The sequence below is a fragment of the Mauremys mutica genome, chromosome 9 (assembly GCF_020497125.1).
Source record: "Mauremys mutica isolate MM-2020 ecotype Southern chromosome 9, ASM2049712v1, whole genome shotgun sequence".
NCBI classification, from domain to species: domain Eukaryota; kingdom Metazoa; phylum Chordata; order Testudines; family Geoemydidae; genus Mauremys; species Mauremys mutica.
In genome coordinates this window covers 98237475-98259806 of record NC_059080.1, presented here as the reverse complement: position 1 = coordinate 98259806, position 22332 = coordinate 98237475, and the positions used below count along the sequence as shown (strand labels likewise).

At 50.6% G+C, this 22332-nt stretch overlaps 1 protein-coding gene across 2 annotated transcripts; it reads right to left on the bottom strand.

Moving 5' to 3' along the window:
• Positions 1-885: 885 nt before the first annotated feature.
• Positions 886-21248, bottom strand: EIF4E2 (eukaryotic translation initiation factor 4E family member 2). 2 transcript variants are annotated; one of them, XM_045030646.1, is made up of 8 exons: positions 21113-21248; positions 19342-19456; positions 18457-18591; positions 15431-15535; positions 13012-13164; positions 12701-12837; positions 3943-4021; positions 886-1197 (listed from the first exon to the last, which is right to left on the bottom strand). In XM_045030646.1, the coding sequence occupies exons 1-7, from the start codon at positions 21130-21132 to the stop codon at positions 3976-3978; spliced, it is 711 nt and encodes a 236-aa protein (XP_044886581.1). In that variant the 5' UTR covers positions 21133-21248; the 3' UTR covers positions 886-1197; positions 3943-3975. The 2 variants fall into 2 exon arrangements, with proteins under 2 accessions (XP_044886581.1, XP_044886582.1); XM_045030647.1 differs by lacking the exon at positions 3943-4021.
• Between the last annotated feature and the right edge of the window lie 1084 nt (positions 21249-22332).

Sequence of the window (22332 nt, the reverse complement as noted above, 5' to 3'; positions counted from 1 at the left end):
TGGCATCTGAGGGGGCGGTCCCAGGTGAGCGAGAGCAACACTGGCCTAAAGCCAGGGTGGCAGCTGTGTCATTCCCAGCCCCAGGTCCCCGAAGAGTCTTCTCCACAGGTCCTGCTGGCCGGCTCTCAGACAAAGCCACCGGCTACCGCTAGAAGGCAGCTCCAGGGCAGGAACTCGGCTGCTGCTCCTCCAGCCCATCCTCACTGGCTGCGAGGAGACCCTAATCCCATCCCCACGGTAACCGTCACCAGATTGGATCTTTCCACCTATGATGTCCTGCAGACAACTGGAGTCAAGGCCTCAGAAGCTCCTCCTTCCCCTCATTTAAGGGACAGCTAACGGACATGGCTGATGGTGGCACAGGCAGGAGCACTTGCAGGAGCCTGACTGGGTGGCAGGAACCTAGACCCATGCCAGGCATTTTTATAACTCACCAATCTAGGGTACAGAGTCTCTGTTTTTATAGGCAAACGCCTCAGGCTGAAGTCATTGCTGCTGTGACTGCAATGAATACTGTGGGGTTATGCAGGGCTGCACTCCACACTCCAGAGGAGCAGACTGCAAAGCGGGCCCTGTGTCGGGACAGTTCCTGTGTGGTTGATGGGGACGGGGAAGTGGAGGAGGCAGGCTGGCCGCCTCTCTGGGGTGAAAGGGCAGAGGAGGAGATGCCAAGCTAGACAATCGCCACCCCAGCTATTCTTAAACAAACCAAGCCAGAGAGATTGAAAGAAACAGAGACCCAATAATTTATTGGCAGAGCTGAAAGGGGGCATTTGCAAACCAATGGGTCATCTCTCCTGGCCACAGAGATTCATTAATACTGGTACCCCTCAGCACAAGAGCATGGGAATCACAATGCTCTTTCTATACCCTGTGCAGAGGATAAAGAAAGTGCTGAAGGAGGCCCTGGGAGGGCACCCTGCTAACTGAAAAGTCAGCCTCCTACCCTGCCCTTGGAAAGAGTTTTGTGTGACGAGGTCAGCCTCTCATTAGTCACCGACGCAGAAGGGCTTTGAATGAAATCCTTCCTCCGGGGTTGAGTGCAAAAGGGTGGTGCGGTCAATCCAGCCTGCGCGGCCCTCCAGAAATGGCAGGGCACGGATGGAGACCTCTCAGGGGGTTCACACCAAGAGAGGAATTTACCGCCAGCCTTGTTCTCACAATGTGATTTTGGTGTTTCGAAAGCTTGAGTTATCCCTGGAAGAGAGGCGGAGGGAATGAGGTTTAACACGTCGGTAAGTACATAGCCCCAGATACAGACACAGAGCCTGACCAGTCCCACCACACCGAGGGCAACAAGCAACAACCCACCTGATTCAAGTTCACCTCCCAAATCCCCCTAGTTAACTGCTAAACATCCACACTTCACCCAAACAGCGTCTTTGCTTTATCCCAAGCTGCTACCGATCCTAGCGTCCTTAGATGGAAAATGAGAAGATCCTGGTTTCATCTTTATCCATTCAGAAACAGACAGGATATTACTGCTAGTAACGGGTGCGTGTGACCTGGCACAACCTGCCTGGCAGATTTCAGGACTGGACTAAGTTGGCTCATTGCAGGGTCTCTTTCCCATACATCTAGTCTGCTCTCAAATGAGGGACAAGTCATTTTGTTTAGCATCTGTGCTCTTAGCTCTCCTGCCTTTAGCCCCTCACCCAGGGGTCTCTCTGTAAAGGGACTGGCAAGAAGGTTAGGCACCAAATGTGCCCTACCGTAAAAATCCCATACCCTGGAAGGGAAGTTCTCAGAGTTCAAACGCAGAGGGGTCGATCCCGCAGCCCTTACTTGTGGGACTAGTATCACTCCCGTTGCTGTTGCTGCAGGATCAGCTCGTCTGTCTATGCTCGGGGCACGTGATCTGGTCATTGATAACGTGAACCGTTTTGTTAGCCTCTGCGTTGGTGCTTTGTGATAGCCTTCCAGCAGCGGCAACACAGGAGACGACTAAAGGGGGGCTGACAGTGATGAACACATCATAATTTCAGGTTTCTAGAGGGTCTTTTCAGACAGGAGTGAAGTTTGATGGAAGGGAGGGACACCTGTTGAGAAGGTGGGTTCTGTAACCGCATGGAAATGGGCAGAGTTCCCACAACAGTAGCAGGGCACAGGGGCACCTGAAACAGGTGGCACCAAGCAGTGCACTGAGACACCCTAGCATGCATCACAGCAGGCCAGCAGAGCTCCCAGGAAGCCCTGCAGGGGAATGCGGGCAGCCCAAGGTGTGGAGGTACACTGTAGAACTGTGAAATGTTTCTTCAACCTCGGAGCTGCTAAGGAGCCATGTGGTGGTTGTGACATGCTGCATGCTGGGATAGCCCAGTAGGGCAGGCTGATGTCTCTATGAAAGTAGTGAACGTAAAGGTGATTGCATGCTGAATGCCCTCCTGCTATTTGGGGCATTAAGTACGTTTCCTGGCTATTACTTAGAGACATGCTTGGAGGTCACCGTCAGCAAAAGAGTGGTCAACCCTTCTACCCCTGAGCGCACTAACGGCAAAATCAGGCTGCATGGCCATTTGGGAATGCGGCTCTAAACTCGTCTCGAATCCAGAGTTAATTTACCGCTGTGCAATTTCCCATGCTGCACCCTAGCCCATGGCAAAGCATCGAGCTCGAAAGCAGGTTTCCGTGGGACTCTTCTTGCTGGGTTAGTTCTTGCTCGGTGGGGGTTTGGTGGAGTAGTGCCACTCTCTCCTCATCCCCCAGTATCATATGGTCCCTAACATGTATCTCTGGGAGCTACGCTATCTTTGTTCTTGCCACTACTCTCCTCTGGCCAGGGCAGGCAACTCAATGCAATTAAGAAAGTTAAATCAACATTCCCCACATAGTCAAATGCACTTGGCACATTTACTGTCTTCTAAGGCTGGTACTTCACAACCTGCGCTGGCAGCTTTTTATTCTGGAAGGTCGTTTGAATGTCTTCTAATAATAAAACATTACTAAGTGCTGATGTAGCACTTCACAAGCATCATCTCATTAACCCTCCCCAGCCGTCAATCCTGCGAGGTAGGGAAGAACGAGCGCTCTTCATTTGTGCCCAAGGCCACAGGCTTTATCTCAGCAATGTTTGCCCAAGGCCACAGAGTGAGATGGTGGCAGCATCGGGATTATCAACGAACTCCGGAAGCCAGGCTGAGTTGCAGCTGTCACATATGCGGCTTTGTGGGATTTAGGAGCTTGCAACGCATCCCCTTTGGGCAGGTTAGTGTGCACCGCACTGGGATATGCTGCAAGAGGAGGGACTGATCAACAGCAATCCAGCTTGTCTATAGCATCATGACAACGGAAGACGCCTCTAGTCACTAGGCAGCACTCTGCCCCCTTAACAGTAAGGCACCCGCAAGCGGACCAGGGTGTGAAAATGATCTTGGCCATAAGATGGACAACTGTACCTAGCTATTTTCTCTGCGCAGGGTTGCCATTAACAGAGGGGCTACGGGCACTCATCTTGTTAACCACAGCGTGTGCTATTTTTAAATATATTATCAACTGCACATCCTTGATGGACAAGCCTTTATTGACAGTCTAGCTATTCCGCCCAGGAGCAAGGACTTGCCTGCCAAGCTGGAGACGCCATTATCAATGTGCATTACATGTACGCTCTTAGTGTCTGACTACAACTCCACTTCCTAACAGCCAACTCTAGACAATACAAACAAGCCGAAGCCATACCTCTCAGCCTACTCGGCGCAGGGCAGCTGTGTCCCGGCAAACAGGGGATGTGTTAGCTAAATGGCTGGCAGCATCCCGGCTGCAAACGCCAAGTGAGCAGCTTGTCCCAGGGTGAGATTATTAGTGCCTTTTGATTCAGAGGTTAGTTTGGACTTTAGCAAGGCCGTGAGGTATTCAGGTCTGCTGTGGAGCGCTGTCCCCCCGTGAAGGTGGGCACGGCTGAGAGGTATGCCATAAAGTCGTGTAAGAAGAAAGATGAGGCCCTACCCTGGGTGTGACAGAGAGAGGGGGAGCGTTCGATCAGCGACCACTGCTGTTCACCAGGCCATGAAACTCCTCCCAGGCCCTGGTAAGCCAGAGGGGAAATAAAAAAAAAAAAAAAAAAAAGCACTTCAGATCAAAGGGTTCTTAACTTTTAATGAGCGCAGAGACATTGAGTGGCGTTTGAAAGGCCATTCTGAGAGCAAGGCAACATTCTCACCAGAGCCTAGAGGACAGACGCAGCCTTCAAACACAGCCAGACATCTGACAGCAGGAGCTAGCTTTAAAGTTCTGCACAGACATGAAGCTTTCTGATTGGCTGCCGGTGACATCGTAGCATGTTAATACCCACCAGATACAAGGCGGGACCCTTGACCTGTTTTTAAACTAGAATTGCCATTTCCTATTCCTAATAAAATAACCCAGGGTTGTGTATTTCTGGAGGATCATCATGCTCCTCGACTGGTTAAATCTGCCCAGTCTGTGGCCTCTCTCCAACACATACCCGGGCTCGCTGTAATCCCCCAGAAATACACTGCTTTTCATGCCATCCGGCTTAGATATTAGACCATCCTTTGACGAGGCTGCAAATTCCTATTGTTATTAGAGAGAGAGCCTCATTTCCTACCATCAGCCTGCACTGTTAATGACACCCACGCTAAAAAACGACAGCTATTTGCAATGAAAATGTTTTCAGATAAGTTACAGGGATAGGATTCTCGTTCCATTCCCTGGCGGAGGATCTGTTATGGACAAAGTTAGCAGACTGAAAAATTACTGTCTGTTTTACAGAGGCGGCATGCTGAAGGGTCTCCCAGGGAAACGATGCTGAGGTGAACAGGAGCATAACTATTCTCCGAGATCAGACACATCAAGGAGCTCTGTTTCTCAGTGCCCCCGAATACTGAGCTGATTGCTACACCACCTGCCATTTCACTCAATGCACAGGGGCATAGGGAGATTAGAGACAACCCGTTTCAGCTGTAAAATCCGATTCCGTTCCATGATTCTGCCTCTAGTGCTAGTTTTCAGACCAAAAGCCACACATTTACCAGTGACCTAAGAGTTCACTTATTCTGGAGTGGGTTTATGACAGTTCAATCCTTCCTCCCCCACAAGAGTCGTGGTAACACAGAACACTCTGGGAGTCTCCCAGTGCATTTATATGATCTGTGCCTAAACGCTAGGCTGTAAGCTCCTGCAGGCATTAACTGCCTTAACAGTGTGGTCTAGTGCTCGGCACCCATCAGCTCTTCAGCAATAAAATCTTCAGGCTGCATTTTCAACTGCTCTTGCCTGGTGAAAGCACTGCCCAAAGCCCTGGCCAGGGCTCACCAGCAAGGGTTCATCCCAGATATTTTTCTGGCTGTGTTTGATGGCTGCACACCCTGCCATGAGATTTACCCCCCCATTTCTAGTCACTTTCTCTTGGGGAACTGGCCCAATACAAGCAATTTCCCCCCCACACCTTACCTCTTGGAGTTTGAGACATTGATCGCTCCTAAAAAAAAGCATTCCCCCTTCCTGAAAGTTACACGGATCCATCCCTCCTCTGACAACAACCGCAGCAGTGGTGAAAGGTTAACAGTCCGTGAGGCTAATGTCCTCGCATGGCAGGAGTAGCACGACCACCCCCCCCCAATCAATGAGCCTCAGGCCTGGCACGCAGTGACCACGCTTCTGAGAAAAAGAGGAACTCAGCCTCCGTGGCCCATTCGGCCTTTGCCCTCTTTGGAGACTGCTGAGGGTGCACTTTTCAGTATGTCTACACTGCGGTAACAAACCCTCAGCACCCGGTCAGCTGGCTTGGCTATGGGGTAAAAACAGCAGTGCAGGCGTTCGGGCTCAGGCTGGAGCCTGGGTACTGGGACCCTCCCCCCTCAAGGGGTCTCAGAGCCCCGGCTCCAGCCCAAGCATCTACACTGCAATTTTACAGGCCCGCAGCCTGAGCCCTGCGAGCCTGGATCCGCTGACCTGGGCCAGCGGCGGGTTTTTCATTGCAGCGTGGACATGCCCTTAGTTCTAGCTGTGACAGGAGTTAATTAAGGAGGCTGTTGTCTAGAGCTGACTTGTTTTCTAGCCGTTCTCCTCTCCTCTCCCCATTGTCTCCCAGAAGTCCCTTTGTTCGGCTGGGTGGGTGAGTGACTGACGTGGTTCCCTGGGATGACAATACTGGAGAGAAAGACTCCACTGCCTGGTGTTAAATGAGCACAACTGGAGTCCGACCTTTGATCCGAAGCCTCACAAACAAAGGCAGCGCGAGGGTCAGCGCTGCCGAACGTATTGCAGCAGCGAGTGCCATCTGGACGGGGCAGCACATTAACTGTTTCTGACGACACCTGGCAGGGGGGTGCAGGTGCTACTTTCAGTCCAAAGCAAAAGCGAACAGGGCCTCCCTGTGGCCATTTCCACCCAGATTCACAGCTCCATTTGGACAGGCATGGCAGCTGCTGCTCAGGAGGCCCCTGTGCTAAGGGCTCATCACAGGGAAGGCAACAGCATGAAAAGGAGACATGTAAGTTACCACAGAGGAAAAAAGCTTACTCCCACCCCTGAGGGGACTGCGTGCCATGGATGGGCCCCTCCCAAGAATCTCCTCGGCCCCTGAAATCTTCCCTCCTCACATACACCCAGGGAGCACCTTCCTTCAGGACTGTGCGGGCTGGGGATCTTTCAGAGCCGGGACCACGGAGAACACTGCCTGGGCTGAGCGTGGCACCAGGATCTGCGGAACCCACACGTTAATCTGAATTCAGAGCGTAGTTATCAAAAAGGTGACAAAAATGGCTCCCCGGCTCCCCCCGTCCGCTCCTCCGTCTGAAAGTTGCCCACAACCCCCCCTCTACCTGTAAGCCTTCCTTTGCATCTCCCAGCCTGGATATTTCCACCCCACAAGCCTCTCTCCCAACTGCCCCCTTCTCCTGACATTACTCCAACGTGCTTGGGAACACGTTCCTTACCCCGGTGAACCAAGTGCCCGCCATCCCCTTCAAAGCAGCAAATTCTAAGACACCTTGACAACAGCATCCATGCCACACTGTTACCTCTCGAGTCCTGCTCACAGCTATACAGTGAAACTCTTCAGGCCAAGGATTTGAAGTGATAAAATGCTATGCCTATTATAGAGCTATTAGCATTGAAGAGATCTGCTGCCTTTACTGATAAACCCATCTCTCTAGTTTTGTTCGCCCTGACACACCCCTGCACCGGGGCAGAGGGAGCTGCCATCTAGTTTGTGTCGAGCATCGCCAAGGTTGCCCGTTGAATTCTGCTTGCAGAATCTTTATGGCCTACGGCCGGGCCAGAGGCAGACAGTGCCACGGTGTAGGGATATTTTTATTTATAGGCATTTTTTATGCCCCCCACCATGGTATCTGAGCAGCACACAAACATTACATGACTGTATCCTTAACAGTTGGGATTACCACCATTTTACAGGTGGCGAAATGGAAGCACTTGAAATTAAGTGACATGCTCAAGGTCACCCAGGAAGTTTGTCGCAGAGCTGGGGACAGATCCCACATCTTCTAAGACGGCTTCTTGCTCTTGTAAACTAGTTAGACCAGTATTTGATTTTTTCAGATCTCAGGTGACATTTGCAGCCCTGGCAACCAGGCACGAAGCAATCTTTTGAAATGAACATGTCTGAGCTGGGCTCACTGAGAAGAAATATGGAATAGCTCCATTTTAGTCACTCTTCTGATGACAACGACAACCCACCAACAGAAGGGAACCTTTCAGAATTCCCCACACCCCTGTTGTGCGCTGTGATGCTACAGAACGGACCCTAGAGGCATTACCGCCATTTCAAAACCCAGCGTTAAGAAAGTGTTCGTGCAGAATCTACTGGCTGGAATTGGAGAATGGAGGGATAACTGCCCTGCCCCGTTGCTGCAGAGCCTCAAGAGAACAGGAAGCAATCGTCAGACCTGGCCCGTCGCTGCTCTCCACGGTTCTATTCCTAGGCCCGATGGGAATAAGCACAGAGCAATGCATACACTGGACATGTGACCAGACTAAGGCATGTGTCAGTCAAGTGAGGATTTCTATGGGTTCTCTTCCACAGACCCTCCACAAAAGCATCTGCATAATGGTAGGAACAGGGCTAGAAATTGGAGGCCCTGGGGGCAGGTCACATTCGGGGCAGCTCACATTCAGAGCAGTGTAAGGAGACAATTGTTGGAGTGGCTGCAGCGTTCAGCAATTTCATTTCCCAGCGTGTTCTCGAGAAATTGTGAGCAGATGGAAATGGGCATCCCAGTGGGTCAAATGAGCTGTAGAATTAGCTGTGTTCTGATGTGGCGGCAAAGGAGATGCCCCCCCAAACACTAAGCCCACGGACTTGCTGTTTCACTTTCCCTTAGAATCAGTTACCGCTAGGATTTCCCGGCCAAACAGTGCTAAACTCTGTGGGGATTTCACTTTCCAGCAGTCTCCAGTGGATCTGAGATCTCGTTCCCTATGTGCGTGTCCTGGAGAGCTCTACGTAGTGGCTTAATTCATTTCCCTACACCGCAGAACCCTCCCTCTGTTCCCTTCTGTATCTGCTCATCATCCAGCTAACCTCAGCCCTTTTCTTTTCTCCAAGTGTCTGCCGTGAACCAGCCCTGATGCCAGCACTAATAAGATCAGCCATTCTTCCAATTTACTCTAGTAGTCCCATTATTTATCAGTGCCGACTCTGAAGGGAAGGGAGAGTTTTATACCCTGCTCAGCTCCCACTGCAGCAGCAGCCACCTACAAACAACAGGGGCTTTGTTTTCAGAAAAGCCGCCCCACTTAAAGCTCTGACAGGATACTCCAGAGTCACTTTAACTAAACTCTTTCCAGCCCAGGTGGCTCCGCAAAGTCTGCCGTGCTGCCACTCAAGGAATATGTTCCTCTCTCTCGGGAAGCTGACTGTGTGGGGTTGGTGGGAGCAGCCACCCAAACACACAACAGGAGTTGGAAAGAAGGATGGGGTAGATGGGGAAAAAACCACATGGGTCAGTGAAGGAACCCCGCTAAAGCAACACGCGAATATCCCACAACTACAGCAACCGGTTCTCCCCGAATGCGCCGACCCCAACAAGCTCCAGGTTCACCCGCTCCCAGTGGCAGCATCCGCAGCGGTTTACGCCAGATGCTCTTGTGCCGGTGGCCAGTCCCTCCCTTGCAAAATGGCACAGCCTCCGTTCCAACAGGTAATGGGAAGGGTGCAACGTTCACAGCAAGGAAGTACCAAGTGAAGGGCACCACTGCCAAGAATCCACTTTTATTCCCAAGCTGTGCCAGGCTGGGGCCCACACCTCCCTGGGGGTGACAGGAGCAGATAACGGAATTTCCCCAGACTCTCCCAGCATTAGAAGTGGGGTTCTGAAGAACAATAGCTAAAGGAAGAGCTCTTGGGGAACAGTAAGAGACTCTCTCGCCAACCATTAAAACACGACAGCTAATGCAAGGCCTCGTGCATTTCGAAAGAGACCAGCACTGATGTCTGCGGTACCGCAGGTCCCTGAACGGACACAAAGCTGCCAGGGACTGGACTAGCTCTTCTAATGATATGGAAATGAATGGACCCTGCTACTTGCTGGGATTTAGGACGTTTGTCAAAATCATAGGCATGAGAACGAAGGGACACAGGAAAACGACTCTGACAGCTCCACTTATCTAGCTAAAAACACGTCCCGAGCCCGGGAAGAATGACGTGCAGAACAACCTCTCTGAATAACTGGGGACGACAGATACTTTTCTAACCCAGCTTGGCAGCATCAGCACTTTCAGCAGCAGAGGGGCTCATCCCCTCTGAGCGCCTGGAAGAATTGGCCTGTATTAAATAAATTTAACGTGTACATTTAATGTCACACAAGTAATACATAAAACCTGCACCACAGGGCCCGGAAACCGCAGTGAGGGACACACTGGAGATTTCTAGAGCTGTTCAGTTGCAATGTGTCAAAAGCTAATAAAGGGCAATGCCCTATGCACACAAAAAATAAATTAAAAAAAATCAAGACTTTCTTTTATTTATTTTTGTGAGAAATGCCCATCTTCTCCCTAACCCCCCCCCTTCCCCCCCAGCTGAGACGCCAATCAAACTGTGCATATGAGCCGAGCTCCGGTGGAGAGATGCAGTCCATACAAACAGAACCACGAGAAACCACTTGGAAAGGAGGCCCTGACACAATCTCCAGCAGGGCGGGTCCATTAGGGCCTTTCATAAAACACAGCCACAGCGTGTGAGATTAGAGTGCTGGCTAGAAAGCCCCCCTAGAGCCATAAATCAGATGGTACATCTGCAGCATAAGCGGAGTGGAGCCATGTATTTCGACAGGGCTTGACAGACAGGGAAGGTAACGAGGGTGAGATCTTCTGGAAGATGACAGCAGGTTTGCAAGAGATTTTTTATTAGCAAAAGGACTCTGCTAATGCAAATCAGCTCAGCCAGATACAGTCCGACTGCAGCCAGCGCTGTGAGACACTAACAGAGTTGTTAATCTGTCAAAGGCTGCGCCCAACCCAGAGAGTTTACAACTGCAGCAATTAAACTGGTTGTTAGCAGCAACTACACACTAATGCAAGCGGCATGAAAGCAAGACAACAGGCCAGATTCTGCTCTCAGTTACACAGGTGTAACCAAAGTAACTTCAGTGACGAATAGTTTGGATTTACACCGTGGAAATGAGATCAGAATCTGGCCAGTGGAAACAATCCTATTAAAGGACGAGCTGGGACGATGTTGGAAACACACTGCAGCAGACTTGAACTAGCTAACAGCAATCAGTTCTTGTTCTCCCTTGGATAAGTCAATGACTAGCCTAGCTCTGCTTCAGAGAGGCTGCAAGCACACTTCCTGCCTTCTTACCTGCACCAGAATGAGCAGGAGACAAACCAATTTAGCCCCTTTTAAGAATCATTCCCAGCTGTAATGTGAGCTAGTCAACATCACGCCTTGTTTAAGTGAATCTGTTCCTCAAACACCTGTTATTCCCAGACACTGGCATCCTGGATTGTATATCAGCAGAACAAATGCAAGGGATGATATCCAGAGAGAAGGGGCCATGAGCAAAGGGGCGGAGCCCGGCAGCCTCCAGGCAATGCAATGCAATGCATTCCCATTTCCGAGGGCAGCAAAGGGTAGGAATGCTGAGGAAGGAGTCTCCGGGGAAAGGCCGGGACGGCTACACTGGAAGCACCCCTTGGTAAACCCGCTCTCCCTCACCAAGGCAGCCAAGCTGCCTCCTGCCACAATAGCCGGAATGCTGGCTCGGAGCAGGGGCTCTCTGTTCAGAGCCATGGAGGAAGGGAAAGCGACAGAGGAATTTCTACAGTCCCCTCGCCCACAGAGAGCCCCTCAACCTTAGCTCGAAGGCTATGCCGTCTCTGAACAAAGATCAGACGCAACGCAGCCAAGTGCGGGTCTGCAGGAGCCCTCTGAGATCTCGTCACGAAACAGGCATGACAGAAATTTTGCTCTCCACAAACATGTAACAGAAGCATGTGCAGGAGAAGTTGTGCTCCACAGCGAGATGGCTCACAGAGCCCAATGGAAGATTCACTCAATAAAACAAGTCAGATCTTTTAGAAACAGAACAGGGTCAGGAACAGATTTAGGTTAATAAGAAAAATTCCCCCCTCCCCAATAGGTGAGCAGTAGTCACCTAAGAAAAAGAGGTTCTCTGGCAAAGGAACGTTCTGACAAATCATTTGGCATGAATACAATTTGAGTAGCTGACCCACAGTCTAATTATGCAGCAACTGTGGCTTCCATGATGTAGACGCTTGTCCCACTAAGAACTAGGCTGACCTCACCAGCCATTGTGACCACTGCTCTGTGGTGTTTAAATTGGACAGATGGCTTGCCAAGACCTGGGAAGTTTTAGACATGAAAACAGGGTTAGACTTGGGGGGGAAAAAAAATCACAAATACTTGGGCCCTTGGTTACAAGCTGGACTACGAAGCCCTCTACTCCACGGAATTTTTCTCTTTATTAATTTCTTTGTGCATATGTAAACTTTGAAACATTCGTAGTTTAACCCATGAGACCTAATTAATGTCTGGTTTATAATAAACTTCAGTGAAAAGGGTTTAATGTTATTTACTTATGACTAGTACCCAAATATGCAGCAACTCTTTGACACTAAGAAATAAAAGTCCCGCCAAACGGCCTAGCATGGCAAATTATAATGAGCTTGGTTAAAATACAACTGTCCTCTCTACGTACCATGATCCTCTAGTCTTGTTACAAGCCTCGGTTACCAAGGGTTGGGACGATTTACTATAAGGATTTATGAGGATTAGAAATCAGTTGTACAGCACTGTAAATTTACACAGTGCTTTCCCAAGAACATTTATTAACTTAATGATTCTATAAATCCCAGTTCGCTTTGGTATTTTATCCTCCAGAATTCCTACTCATTCAAAGGATCTGATCCCCACCGCAATCTTGTTCCTTAATTGAAAAAGCCCCTTCCTATGATGGGTAGCTCATTCCCGGATGAAGACGAGGACGGGTCCCTAAGAAAGAGCCCAGGAGTGCAGGCTACAGGCAAACCGAGGGATTTACTATTAAGTTCATAGATCCCCAACAACAGTATGGCAGTGACAAACTTTTGGCTTTTAGAGGCCACTAATGCGACAGTTGCTGTTTACGGTATTGTTAGCAGATAACAGGCCCAAAGCATTAGTGCGTGTGACCACTTCTCTCTGCACCTGGGTCCTACAGAAAACTGCTCCGACACACATGCACCAGGCAGCGCTCCCTCCCCCTGCCCCCGCACGTACTTGATGCTGTCAGTGTGCGTTTTGTATTCCATGATGGTGTTCGGAGGTAGGTTAAGCACTCGGCGTAACGTGTCGCGTATCCGAGCTGTTGTGGCCTGGTCGCTAGCGGTCTTGTTCCATATGGAGATAATATCCTCCTACAGAACAACAACAAGGGGGTGTAAACAGATGGGAGTTTGTGCGCTCCAGCCAGAACACGTGCTTGACAGTCCGCAGGGCAGTTTACATCGAACTGGACAGAGATGACGGCCCCGCAGATTCCACCCCCCAAGTCAGCACACGTGCCCAACGTAGGCCCAATAGCAGCTTACCTGGAATCGGACAGAGACAACTGCCCCACAGATTTCTTCCCCCACCATAAACTGTTCTCCCAACATCGCCAGAATGAGATTCTCCCAGCAGCGAGATGCTAAGCCCTTGCGCAGACGGATAATCCACTTGCCACCATTTTTGTTGGCATCGTCCTGGGAAGAGGGGTGAGACACTGATTCATTTTCTCCCAGCTATTTTGCTGCTGAAACAACAAGCTCACAAATGAGCAAATATCAATCACATGGGACCAAGAGGGACAGAATGAAGGAATGTTCAAGCTCAGGCACTGTCATGTTTAGTGACGAAGGAGGCGTGACAAGTGTACTCTGAATGCCAGGCAACATTTGAGACAATGACTCTCCCCAGAGATTCCGCAGATCTTCCCTCTATTCACTGTGTACTTGGGCTCTGGTTGACTCTAAACAAGGACAAACTGATCCATCATATCACCATGATCCCGTGATCTGCACATGGAACTAGGGGATAGGAACGCCTGACTTCTACTCTCATCTCTAACACTGATTCCCCCGCTAGAATTAGGCAAGTCACCCCCATCTGTGATTCAGCTTTCCCAGCTGTAAAATGGGAATAATACCTAATTACATCACAGGGATGTTAAGGGAACATATGTTTGTAAACTCCTACTTATAGGCAGAGGAAGAACTTCAGAGAATAGGTTATTTCTGCATGTTACCAGAGAGACCTGTTAAAAATAAAGGCTCAGACTATCCAGTACTGGAATGAGTCACAGTAAGATGGGAGACGTTACAGTCCTAGTCCTGATAACCGATGGTGCTATCACAGACACAGGCTGAAGATTTCAGTGCAGAAGGTGGCAAGAACAGCTACATGCAAGGAGGACAAACAAAATCAGCACAAACTCCAGGAATGTGGCAAATTACCGACGGGGCAAATTGCCTTCGGAGCAAATGTTCAGGACTGGGAGACCAGAACATCCCCTTCAGAAATGTGCTGTCTGGGATTCAGTCCTTAGCAGGGAGTTTAGTTTAACCCCGTGAAGACCTTTCCACACTGACTAAGGTGGACAAGGAAGCAAAAAGGAGCAGATGTGATTGCTGAAAATAATCAGAAGAACTTAGGAGGTTTTCAGGGCCAGCACGAACAGTGGTTGGAGTGGAGGGACTGGGCCTTGTAGTTGAAGGTTAGAGTCAGTTTTCTTTCAGGCTGAGTGCACCTCAGTTCAGTGAGCTGTTTAATTTCCCTTTGTCAGCTGAGCAGCTTGATCTCCCAGCACAGTAAATAACCAGGAACATTACGATTGAGGCTTCTGATATCTGGGTAGATGGCAGGGTAGGGTCAGGTAATGGATTAGCATCGCACGGAGACAGGGCAGGGAGTGGCATTTTATATATGACCATATAAGGACAGTGGATTAGGATTAATTTAGAAAGGAGAACAAGCACAAGGAAGCTAGTGGAGGAGAGAAGGGTCGAAGTGAGCTCCAAGTTACTCCCCTCTCAATACATGAACCAAGTGGGTACCCGAAATTAAAAGAACCATTTTAAGATGGATCAGAAGAGATGCTTTTTAAAAGTTTAAATACTGACACATGGAACCTTCTGCTGCAGGATCTTATCAAAGCATCTAGGTTACAGAGTCCAAAAAGGATAGACATTTCTATTAGAATAGTATTTGTAGCAACACAGGCTATAAATCCCCATGCTTCAGGGCATACACTAATCGCCAACTGGGGTCAGAAATCATTTCTTCAAGGCAGAGTAGCACAGTGAGGAGCTTCATAGCAAGGCATAAAATTCTCAGACCGCAGCCTCCTACTGGGCATTGTTAGGGGCAGGTGAGCAAACTAGTTGGTCTGGTGTGGCAACTTCCATGCAGAGCTACTGTCTGACTACTGCACAGAAACAAGCTGAACTCCAAGAGAAAGAAGACGACGGGAAATCAGATCCAAGCCTCCCAACCCACCCCCAGATTCTTTATCACGATTCTGTTTATTCTCAGTGCCTGAGCTTTCACACACAAGGAGAGAAGTTGGTCTCTTACATTCAGGCTGCAGAACAAGGTGCAGTTGTCACAAAAACAGCACACAGTAACCTAGCCAAGTTCTCTTGGGCCACAGCTTGTGGAGTCTCTCTGGAATCTGCCATCTTGGACTGGAGACACCTGATCACCAGAGGCAATTTTTCTTAGTCTCAGGGAGAGCACCAGCTCTCATTGCTCCTGAATACCGCTCCTCTGCAGACAGGGCAAGTGCCTCATTAGTTGTGTCAGTAGCTGCTATGTGAGAGGAGACAGGGCTCTGCAGGAGGACAAACGTAACTGCAGCCGGAATGACAGCCTGGCTTGCCATTTAATGCTAGGAGACCAGTCACTGTAGAAAACGCTCTGCCAGAAACGACCTGCTAACAATCCAAGGCAGACACCCGAGCGCCAACTCACCTCCCACATGGGTTTGATTCCCTCTTTGAAGAGATGGAAGTCGCTATGGCCTGTCAGGTCCCCAGGACGTACCATGTGACTGTAAAACCTCCAGAACTGCTCCACCTGTAATACCACATGCACCAGGCAGTCAGAGACAAGTCATCTAATAAGGCTTCCGACACTTTAGAAGGGGGGCTTCCCAATGTCAGGACTCAGGCCTTCGGGAGCAGATGTACAACCTTCATGTCTGGCTTGAGCCTCTCTCCCTCCAGCGAGGCAGCTCTGCTTCCCTGTCAGACTGCACATGAGGACAGTAGCCTTCAGGACATTCAGAAACAGAGCAGTGGCATTGACAGGGCTTGTGCAGGTGTTTCTGGGAGTGGTTACCGCTGTGTGACTGGCACACAGTCCAATTATTAGCGTCTGGCCTGTTGTGAGCGCAGATCAGCAGTTACACCAAATAATTCAGGAAAGTGTCTGTGTAAAGAAAACCCAAAGGGGATGAAGGCTGCTCTGGAGGACAACGACAAGAGATACCCAAGTGCCACCCAAGCACCTCAATTTGCAGCCAGTGGTGAAAAGCATCTCAGCAGAGGGGTAAGCTACTGACAGTTCCCTCTATGCTACACAGAGCCTCATTAGTAATTCATACCCTTCCTCTCTACAGCAGTGGGAACTCCTGGAATTATTCCTCAACCAAGGAATGGTTTGGGTTTTACTGTAGGTGTTTGCAAGACAATACACATTCTGGTGGTGGTTTAGGATCTTAAACCATCCTTTAAAGTGCGTATTCATACGGCTGCCTACTCACCTCTAAGATTAACCATCACTGTACACTTTAACCCCTTTGAGCACTGGTTTCTGCTGCAACACTCTTTGAATTGACTTTCAGTGTCCCATGCAGCAGTGAATTGGTGGGTTTTTTTGTTTGTTTTTTTAAATGCGTAAAGTTTTTCATGACACTTAAAACTTTCCTAAATGCCTTATTCTGGTTCTTTGAGCTGTTTTGGATGACAGAGGGTTTTCTCCTTAAATAAAGCATGTAGGACCAGATCCTGCAACCACTGAATTCAATAGTAAAGCTCCCCAACTTGGCTCAATGGCGCAGGATAAGGCTCAGCTAGAAGATAAGCATGGACTTATTTTCATACAAAAAGCCATCATTTGCATTTTAAAGGATTCTGGCCAATAATGAGCTAATTAAAAGTTCTGGTAGGGCTGCCAAAAGAGTTGAAAACAGCAATGCCACAAAGACTAGGAGAAAACCTGATAGTATGGCCACCAATTTAAGCCCCAGAATTATACTCAAAACTTCTGTACTTATCTTTCAGGGGGAAAAAACTCTTTCAAGTGCTGAACTCTTTGTGGTTCCAAGAAATGAGGGAGAAAAAAATCTTGTTGAATATAATGTCATTTAAATACGGTGTGTAGACATTAGATTCCCCAAACTGTATGATATGCCCTCTAGTGGCTAATTTTGTATTTGCAAATGCCTAGTGGGTTTTAGCCAAAACTACGCAGTAGGCTTGCACTCAAAATGATTCTTTTCCCTAAACCTATTCTCTTTCCCCCTTGAAACCTAGCACAGAAAACTGTTACCCGCCTGTCAACAAATCTTTTTCTTAAGCTAGTATAACCTATCCCACATGAAAGTGAGGCATTTCCAGTCTACAATGGTGAATCAATAAGTTTCTCCTTGCTCTTTATTGTAGCTAAAGCAAAAGATTCACAGGTTCTTAGTTCCTTTAATAATAAAAAAAAAAGTCAGTGTGAGGGGCAAGTGGTTTGTTTTTTTAAACTAAAGTGGTTTGACAGCTACCGTCAATCTCACCACATGCAGAACAGTCATGCTGGTTCCTCACTATTTGGACCTGTTTCCTTTCTCCACAGCTGGGAGAGCAGATAAGCAAATTTCACTTGTTGAAGTAAGAGAAACTGATGAGTCTCAGGGGTCAACCCATGACCAACCTTCTCCCTATTCCTGCCCCCAACGTGTGGAATGATATGAGCCAGATGTCTGGACAGGCACACGTGACACCTCAGTGCATTAAACATGTATAGACTAATAAACTGTTACTTCAACAACCTGCCTCCAAAGCTGTGTGACAGGGATAGGATATTTTAACATTTCAAATGGTCCAGTAGAGAGTTCAGAAGTGGACAGGATTAACACACTGAAAGGGACCCTGGGAAAATTCATGGAGCAACAAGGTTACTTATCTTATTCCCTCTGCAGTCCTGATCATCCTGAAGAGTGTTTCTGAAACTATTCACAAGTGAAGACAGTGGCTAGGTCTGATTTTAGGGTTACTTGCCTGGATGGTGACATTGTATTTCTGTTTCTGCAAGATTTGGCAGTGATTTCTATAGGTGTTTCCCATGTCTCCTAGCTTTATAATAGTATTTCAGAGGGCCAGTGCCACCCAGCTTTGCTTTTCAGTCCTCAACTCCATGGACAGACAAGGAACCACCTCATCAACAGACACAGGCCCATCAGCTATTTACATGCGGAAAACAGACAAATGTCTGCTCCAAGTATATTATTCACGAAGGGGATGCATGTAGATGGGAATCTACAACATTATTGCCAGAAGCAGCGGACAGAAAAGCTTTTGGTTTATGCTTCACACATCAGTTACAGCCATTCGATCCTTCTAAATATAGGAAAAAATCACTTCCTCCCTTACTCACCTGCCAAGTCCTGAGCCTGACTTGCTGTGTATCTACTGCCAGACATAAAGGAGAATGGTAATGCTTCTTATTTGCCATTACTTACAAGCTCAAGGAGTTCTGTTTCCACTGCTACTATTAGCAAAGGCACCAATCCCTAGAACAGGACAGGCAGTGCCGCTTCCTGGTCTCTTTTAGGGCTGTCGTCTGTTGTGAGTGACTCAGATGATGGCAGATGAACCGCTCTCCTTTATGTCTGGTGGTAGGTATATAAACGTGATACACACATGCAGACACGTAGCCACAGAGGAAAGCTATGAGGAGAAGCTGCATCGGATTTAGTCAATAAAGTGGAGCAATCGGAATGTACTCACTGAGGCGAAGGTGCCAATCTGTTTGATGTTCTGTTCATAGCTCTGAGAGCTGGTGGGTCTCCCGGGTGTTCGTCTGGAGTACCAGAAAGTATAATTATACTGCAGGGGGTGCTCGGCCGGCCCTGGGACAACAGCCTGGGGAACAGAGCTCATTTATTCTCCCATATTTCTCTCAAGAGGAAATTGAACAAGCTACATTCACAGCATTAGCTGCCCACACATTGCTGCCATCAATGTAAGATGAACAGTTTAGCCCTCATTTTCCTAGAAAAATCTCATCTCACTTTAATAGCTTGACACAGACCATTAGTCTGGCAGCAATTGACTATAATTCACATAGGATATTAGAAATCCATAGCGCATTTGTTCCCCAAGCTGGTAGGACTGGGTGTGCTAAAGAGGCTGCAGCTCACTCCCAGGAGGAACCTCTCTCAATAGGAACCCCTCCTGCCAATTTAGGAGCAACATTAAACTCTGCATAAATTCCCTTTAGTCCTTGGCAGCAAAGAAATGCAGGCTGCTTAAAAAGCACAAAGCTGATCTGGTAAAGTGACGGGAAACTCCGCCCCACCCCAAGGCTTTCCAAAAATCTGCTGGGGGAAAGAGTCCAGCTTTGCTCTCGTCTCCATACGGAGCACAAATTGCTAGGCAAAGATCTCTGGCTGCACTAGCAGAGGATATTCAGGCATGATTCATGTACCCATAACCCACAGTCTATTTACCCAACAGCTTACAAGGCTCCTCATCACAGTGCTAATCCAGCACTAAACAGGACGTATTCCTAGATTTACTCCTTACACTGGGACAGATTGACCTCATGCAGATGCCAGTGTTTCACACCCAATATTATCCCTTGGTGATGGCAGTGGGGTGTCAAGAACTCACCTTCCTCTTGGTGCTACTCTGGGGTTTGTCACGATCATTTTTTTCCTTCTCACCATCTTTCTGTGTGCTGTTCTCTTCGTTCTGGTCATGGTCCCCACTGTCATCATCTTTCAAACTGGCAAAGGCAAGGGGAAAAGAATGAGCTTTGCGTCTCATGGCTGAGGTGCCATCCTCCAAAAATGAGACTTGTATTACTTGATCTCTCCCCTGAGACACAAACTGCTGGCACAACAGAGCCTACACTGGAAGTCTACTGACAACAGACTCTTATAGGGAGAACCACTTGAGAAAGCTCATGTGCCCTACCCTTGTCACGGACCACTTGGCCAACAGGAACCCCAAGCTCAAGCACATTGACTCTTAAAAACCAGATTAATTTTTAGGACAACTACAGGTTTTCTTCCTAGATTGAGATTTGTTTGAAAGATCATTAAATAGGGAACTACCATCAAAGATATTTATAGCACACCCATCGCTACGGGACCTATGCACCAACTAATACTGACAACCATCAACTAGGGAAGGGAAAAGAGGCTGAGTCCCTCAAGGTACATCTACACCACAAGTGACACATGGCACAGCTGCAGCTACGCTGCTGTAGCCACAGATACTTACTTCAGCAACGGAAGATGCTTTTCCAATTGCTGTAGCGAATCCACTCAAGAGGCAGTAGCAAGGTCAACAGAAGAATTCTTCTGTCAACCTAGCAACGTCTACACTGGAGGACAGGTCGGCTTAACTACATCTCCCAGTGAGGTGAATTTCTCTCTCTCTCTCTCTCTCTCACACACACACACACACACACACCCCGAGGTTGTCCTACACTTTAGGTATAGACCAGGCCTAAGGGGAGTTAGTGAGTTGAACCCCAGTGAGAACCTGGCACCAAACAGGACTCCCAGTGCCACAGGAGCTGACTCTGTGGATGCTCTGGGGCTGGAGCACTCACAGGAAATAAAACAGTGGGTGCTCAGCACCCACCAGTGGCCCCACCGATCAGCTCGTCTCCCCCTCCCCCCCCGCCCACTGTTCAGCGTCATTCAGGAGGTGCTGGCGAAGGCAAAGCGAGGGTGGGGGGCGCTGGGGGAAAGGGCAGAGCGGGGTGCGTGTGGGACCTGGGGGGGAAGGGCAGAGCGGGGGTCGAGCACCCCCCTGGGGAAACGCCCAAGTCGGTGCCTGAGCTCCGCGCTCTCCGTTCACCGCGACAGGCCAGAGGTAACGCTGGGAAAACAGGACCGAGCCTCTGACCGGACACCACACGGCCCCCGCCTGGAGCTGGCTGCTGGCCCCGGCTGACAGGCCCCTGATCCCCGAGGGCGGCGACACCGCCAGACGCGGACGGAAAGCGGCTCACGTGGGCCGACTCCACGTGCGGGCCTGGCCCCGGCCCCGGCTGGGGGCTCCCCCGCGGGGAGGGGGGGGCAGGCTGGGGACGGGGCCAGGCCGCCAGACCCGGCCCTGCGCGGGCGGGGGGTGTCACTCAGAGCCCCCGAGCCGCCTGCCCGCCGCCCGCTCCCGGCCCGGGGCGGCCCCGCGGGGCTGTCGTGGCCCGGGGCGGCCGGGAAGCGAGTGGGGCAAAGGGGACGGAGCCGGGCCCGGCGCTGCCGCCGATCGAGTCCCCCCCGCCCGGTGACTCATCGCGACTCGCCGCTGCCCAGGCCGGGCCCAGGGCTGCCCGACGGCGGGGGGGGAGGGGCTGCAGCGCCAAGCCCCGGGCCCGGCTCAGGGCTGCCCGGGGGGGGGAGCGGGGGCTGCAGCGCCTCAGACTCACGCGTCAAATTTGTTGTTCATCCTCGCTCGCCGCCTCCGCCCGTCTCTCCGGTGACTTCCGCTCCGTCCCGTCACCCTTCCGCCACTTCCGGGAGCGGCGGAACTCCGCGGCACGGGCGCAGGTTGCCGCACGGCGCAATGAACGTGCGCGCGCGCCGGCCTCGCGAGACCAGGGCGGGCGCCACAGCCAGGGGGCCGGAGGGTAGCCAGGCCTCCATCTTGAGTGTGGCGGAAGTCAGCGGGCGCGGCCGGGCCCGTCCCTGGGCGTTGGGACCGAGCCCCAGGCACAGGGGGTCACAGCGCTGATCCGCCCCCCACCCCCGGGACCTCCTATGTCTGTGGCCAGCACCAACCCCCCCCCCACCTTGGGCCTCTCGTCCCCCCTGGCCAGCGCCTGCCCCCACCCCCGGGGCCAGGTGGAAAGGCTGGAGCCTCCACCCGCCTCCTCGCCCCGGCCGTGCTGGGCAGCAGCTGGGCCTTTCCCAGCTGCGGCGGGGCCCTGGTGGGGTCAGGCCGGGGCACATTCGCTCCGGGGGCGTCTGGGCACATCCGCTCCGGGGGCGTCTGGGCACATCGGTTGTTGCCCCCTTCACGGAGGCGGGAGCCCAGGCGCGGTTCTCCCTCGCCCCAAGCCCTGCCCTGCCCGTTGTGCGGGGCCAGGGAGACCCTGCCGGGCGCCGCGTTGTAGGCCGGCTCCTGGCTCCTCCTGCGGCCGCACTTCCCCCTGCACCTCTTCATCTAGGCACCCCCCAGCTGCGGGGCTGCAAAGCTGAGAGCTCCGGCGGCCATTGCCCAGTCAAGGAGTGGGAGGTTCTTCGCCACTCAGGAGATGCTGCTGTTCCTTACTCATGTGCGGGTGGCGTCCACTGACTCCTTCCCGGGGCAGTGGCTGCTGGCCAGGGGTCTCTGCTCAGGGTCCCCGTTTATGTCATTTTGAACCTTTCATCCTCACGCCTGGCCCCTCCCCCTGAAACTGTTATCTTCTGGGCCCTTGGCCCATAATAATAATAGGAGAGATATACACCTATCTCCTAGAACTGGAAGGGACCTTGACAGGTCATTGAGTCCAGCCTCCTGCCTTCACTAGCAGGACCAAGTACTGATTTTTGCCCCAGATCCCTAAGTGGCCCCCTCAAGGATTGAACTCACAACCCTGGGTTTAGCAGGCTAATGCTCAAGCCACTGAGCTATCCCTCCCCCTCTGGACAGTGGGGATCATAG

Coding starts and splice junctions, on each gene's coding strand:
- EIF4E2 (XM_045030646.1), bottom strand. CDS start 21,132: ATGAACAACAAATTTGACGC. Junction 12,838..13,011: donor TTGTCTCTGTCCGATTCCAG/GTAAGCTGCTAT, acceptor GTTGTTCTGTAG/GAGGATATTATCTCCATATG. Junction 4,022..12,700: donor ACGCACACTGACAGCATCAA/GTACGTGCGGGG, acceptor CTGGCTTACCAG/GGCCTGGGAGGAGTTTCATG.